The sequence below is a fragment of the Hypomesus nipponensis genome, chromosome 9, assembly GCF_054491055.1.
Source record: "Hypomesus nipponensis isolate SF chromosome 9, ASM5449105v1, whole genome shotgun sequence".
In the NCBI taxonomy this organism is placed as follows: domain Eukaryota; kingdom Metazoa; phylum Chordata; class Actinopteri; order Osmeriformes; family Osmeridae; genus Hypomesus; species Hypomesus nipponensis.
In genome coordinates this window covers 23,523,022-23,527,133 of record NC_140369.1, presented here as the reverse complement: position 1 = coordinate 23,527,133, position 4,112 = coordinate 23,523,022, and the positions used below count along the sequence as shown (strand labels likewise).

At 52.1% G+C, this 4,112-nt stretch overlaps 1 protein-coding gene across 1 annotated transcript; it reads left to right on the top strand.

Annotated features, from left to right (window-relative positions):
* Window positions 1–365: 365 nt before the first annotated feature.
* LOC146273562 (uncharacterized) lies at window positions 366–4,112 on the top strand. Its single transcript, XM_084706250.1, has 8 exons — window positions 366–422; window positions 536–654; window positions 823–868; window positions 1,037–1,138; window positions 1,243–2,637; window positions 2,722–2,979; window positions 3,088–3,600; window positions 3,715–4,112. Exons 1-8 carry the CDS (start codon window positions 366–368, stop codon window positions 3,898–3,900), a joined length of 2,676 nt encoding a protein of 891 aa, XP_084562376.1. The 3' UTR covers window positions 3,901–4,112.

Here is a 4,112-nt window from a genome sequence, read left to right as displayed (position 1 = left end):
TGGTCAAATGAGTCAATCGTGTCAGTCACCTGCGATACACACCAGCGATATACTCCTGCATATTTACTACTGTTTGTATAGCTCTCGACATCTTGTTGCATTCTTGCACACTCTTATTGATTTCATATCAATATTCGACTTCAAAGATCCTTCCAAGGTATGCACTTTAATTGTATTTAAATATTTGTAAAGGGTCGATTCTACTCTTTGAAGAAGTTGATGATTTTATAAATGTGATTGGAAAGTGGTGAACACATCTCTGTTGAGCTGTTTTGCTTGATAAAGGTCAGCAGTATCCAAGTACCCTCCATATCCTCCTGGTTCTAATTCATTTCCTGTGGTATCCATGTTCCCTCAGAGTGATCATGGACTCCATGTCCAACCACACTCTCCTCTGGGTGCAGTCCTACCTTGATGAGCAGGTAGGCCCAACACTCACCACACCATACAACTGGCCTGCACCTACAGTAGCCAATCAAATGAGGTGTGTGTCCTAGCTCAGAGGTTTCACTGCTAATAATTGCTCCGTCTCCAGCGACAGCTCATCAGGGAGTTCCTGAGTCTTCAGGAGCAGGGGGGGATCCCCTCTGACATCAGTATCCACCTCATGAGGGGATGGATCCTGTCCAATGCCAGGACAGCCTTCCTGAACAGGTGGGTAGTCACACTGATCACCTTCACCACTTTGAAGAATTATTGACAATGACACTCACAAACAAACTCTCTCTCTCACACACACACACTGAAACACAGTCCCTCATACTCTCTCTCTCTCTTTCAAACATCTTAACGTGCTGATAATAAATTCATTGTGTTGTTCAGATTTCAGGAAATGGTGGAAGGGAACCCTCTCCACTTCATGGAGTTGGTGAGGCACATATTACCTTTCACTAGCTAACCAACTAACTAACTAACTAACTAACTACAGATATGAGGAGACATTCAAAATATTCCTTTTTGCTTTGAAAATGAGCAATTCATGAGCAGTCTAAGCTGTATCTCTCATGCTCAAGTCAGCCTGCTCTTGTCCACACAGATGTGGAAGGTGAAGGCCTACCACAGGCTCAGAGAGCTTGAGCAGGGAGTTCTACGAGAGCTTCATATGCAGGCAAGCGAGTCCTCTCCATTCTCCAGCCAGGTAGAGTCACATGCTTTAATCTCTGATACACTCTACTGCCATCACAGTGGTCTGTGGGCTTGTTTAGGTCTCGGTATGTAAGCTGATGCTTCACGTTTCTCCAGCTGCCAGCCTGCACCACTCTGATGAGTGGTGACGCAGGGCACCTCACCCACACCACCCTCCAGAGGGCCCTCTCTGACATGGGCTCCAGGGTGAGGAGAGCTGAGACCCAGACCAGGAGGATGCCCAGGCAGGTTGTGGTGCACAGCCAGACCATCAAGCACATCATCTCCCAGGTGCTTCTCCAGGTCAACCACCAGGCCTTCCAGCAAGGGCTCTGTCCGCAGACGAGTTCTCTCGTCCTCGACACCCAGGAACGCCTCTGGTGCTTCCCCTGGGTCCAGGTGACCGAGGAGAAGCAGATGGCCAACACTCTCCTGCAGTCCTCCGCTGCCCACCAGGTGGCCAAGGCGGTTGTGGAGAGGCTGGAGCAGGTGTTAGCCCCCAGGCCTGTGCTGGCAAGAGCTCTGGCTAGCGGCTCCAACATCTTGTCTCGCTACCTGGTTCATCTGGTGGCTCTGAGCATCGCCCAGCTGGTCCCCGATCAGCTGTCGGCCAACCAGGAGGAGAGACTGATCAGCCAGAGAGCGGCTGCCTCCCATCCTCTCCCTCCCAAGTTCCTCATCAGCAGAAAGCTGGTGGAGGACTTCCTGGTCAGCTTCCTCCTGAAGCTCCACCCTCTGAATGGCCGTGGTGTGAAGCAGCTGAGCCAGCAGGAACTGCTCGCCACGACCATCAGGATGACTGCTGTCACCCTGGCAACCCTGGAGAGAGTCCCCGGTGTCTCCGTGGACCAGAAGCTTCCTGCCCCCCTCTGCAACATGAGGCGCACCGTGCTTCAACTGCAGAGCGACATGGTGGAGAAGTTTGGCACCGTCATCAAGGTCAAGAAACTGGTAGGTTTGAAAGACCCTGCCGTTCTGACCGCCGTCCCTCAGTGTGTCATGGAGGGAGTGCTGAGGCTGTACCAGTCCCTTGATGAGGCCGGCCCTGCTGGTGTCCCCGTCCCCTGTGGAGAGACAGCCAAGGCTGTGGAGGAAGCCATGAAGGACAAGCTCTTCTCTCAGCATCTTCCCGAGGCACTGAAGAAGACCCTGTTCCAGCAGTACGGAACATGGATTCGTCACACGGCGACGTTCCAGCAGGCCTTTCCCAAGATGACCGACCAGGATGTCCTGGACTACCGGTGCAAGGTACTGAAGCCACGCCTCTCCAACAGAGATGTGGTGTGGGTGGAGCACAGGTACCTTGTTTGTGCTGAGAAGGAGGAGGAGGAGGAGGAGGAGGAGAGGAAGGTGCGTCCAGCCAGCACTCTGATGGAGAACCACCTAGCCCTGGACTGCAGCCTCGCTGCCTTTCATAGGCAGTTCCCCCGGGCTGACTTCTTTGAAGATGTCACACCCAACCAGGGTGACGTCTCCAAGGTTGACCTAGGTGTGGAGAAGCCTTCAGCGAAGGTAAGATAAGATCAACTTTTTTAGCTTTTGCTATTGAGATTATGGTCTATTCATGTAGATAAACCTCTTATTCTATTGTTTCAGTGTATACATCCGATTGTCTTAGACGTTGTACCGATACCTCAGCAGGTTCGAGACCAGAAGTTGGCCATCAGAGCGGCCCGTCGCTTTGGGCCCCTCGTACCTCCAGGCCAACCATGGGCAGGGGATTGTCCTGAGGTTCTGCCAACCACACCAGAGAACCAATGGCTGAAGACCACACCCCTGGACCACAAAGAGAAGCCTATCATAGCCCTTGGCCAGAAGGCCGAGCCTCTGGTCCAGGTGTCAATAATCAAAAAGGTTTGAACTGGTCTTTTGAACTCTGTACTAGATGTCTTTTAATAAACTGCAAGTGTACAAGGAGGCAAAATAAGGTAAACATAACTTAAAGATTCCTTCCCCTTGCAGGTACTGACTGGTGTGTTTGAGCACCACTGTTGGCCCTGGCCCACAGCCCAACGCAAGGAGCAGCAGGACTTTCATGAAGCACTGGTGGAGCACACTCACCTCCTGGTGCAGAGGGAGGCAGAGAGGTACAGACGCAACCGTGTCTTCTTAAACACCCTGCGGCGTTTCACCCACCCAGAAGAGGAGACCACATTTTGCCGGGCAATAGCCTGGTCCATGAGAGAGGAAGCCTCCAGCTTCTTACCCACCATGAAGCTGAACAGAGCCAACCTGCTAAAGATTCCACAGCTAGCTGTCATCTTCTGCAGCATGGTCGCTGGCAAGCTGATGGCCAACTTGAAGCCCTCTGTCCACTTCGCTAGCGGCACCAAGAAGGGAGACGACACTCCCTACTGCATCAACCTCCCTGTCAAGAGAGAGGCCGACTCAGACAGGCCCCAAACCAGGCTGGAGATGCATGTGGAGAAGCACAGGAGAGACACCCTGGAGGAACTCCGCACCCCTGTGGTAAAGGTAAGCTGACTGAGCAACACACACACACACACACAGAAACACACACACTCTCACACTCTCAGACACATAGACATGCATCCATACACACCTTGGGCTCGTTGTGTCTCTGGACAGGACCGTGAGTACTGGGGGAAGCGCCTCCACGACCTCTACACCGAGAACGGGGCCCTGCCCACGGAGCTCCAGGAGCTGGGGAAGACGTTCGGCTACTCTCCCAAAGACCCCCGAAGGAAGAGGAAGAGCTGCACGGCCTGGCTTTGCTGCACAGCCTGGCTATGCTGCTTGTTCAGGCGGAAGTAAAGGACATGATCTCCTATATCGGAGAAGAGTATCTACGCTTGTCGTGGATCATTCTAAACACCATTGACATACACTAAAGATGCCTTTACTATGGCACAACATATGCAGTTGTTGTAGTGAATATAATATTATGTGAATCTTCTACTTCCTTTACGTCCTTTACATCTGAAAATCCCTTTCCCAATGAAGGAGATTGTCTCCTGTTGGAGGAA

What these genes read in the sequence shown, in the direction of transcription:
- LOC146273562 (XM_084706250.1), top strand. Translation starts at nt 366, where the DNA reads ATGGACTCCATGTCCAACCACACTCTCCTCTGGGTGCAGTCCTACCTT. An exon ending in CCTCTCCATTCTCCAGCCAG is followed by an intron (nt 1,139 to 1,242) that starts GTAGAGTCACAT and finishes ACGTTTCTCCAG; the next exon opens with CTGCCAGCCTGCACCACTCT. An exon ending in TCCGCACCCCTGTGGTAAAG is followed by an intron (nt 3,601 to 3,714) that starts GTAAGCTGACTG and finishes GTCTCTGGACAG; the next exon opens with GACCGTGAGTACTGGGGGAA.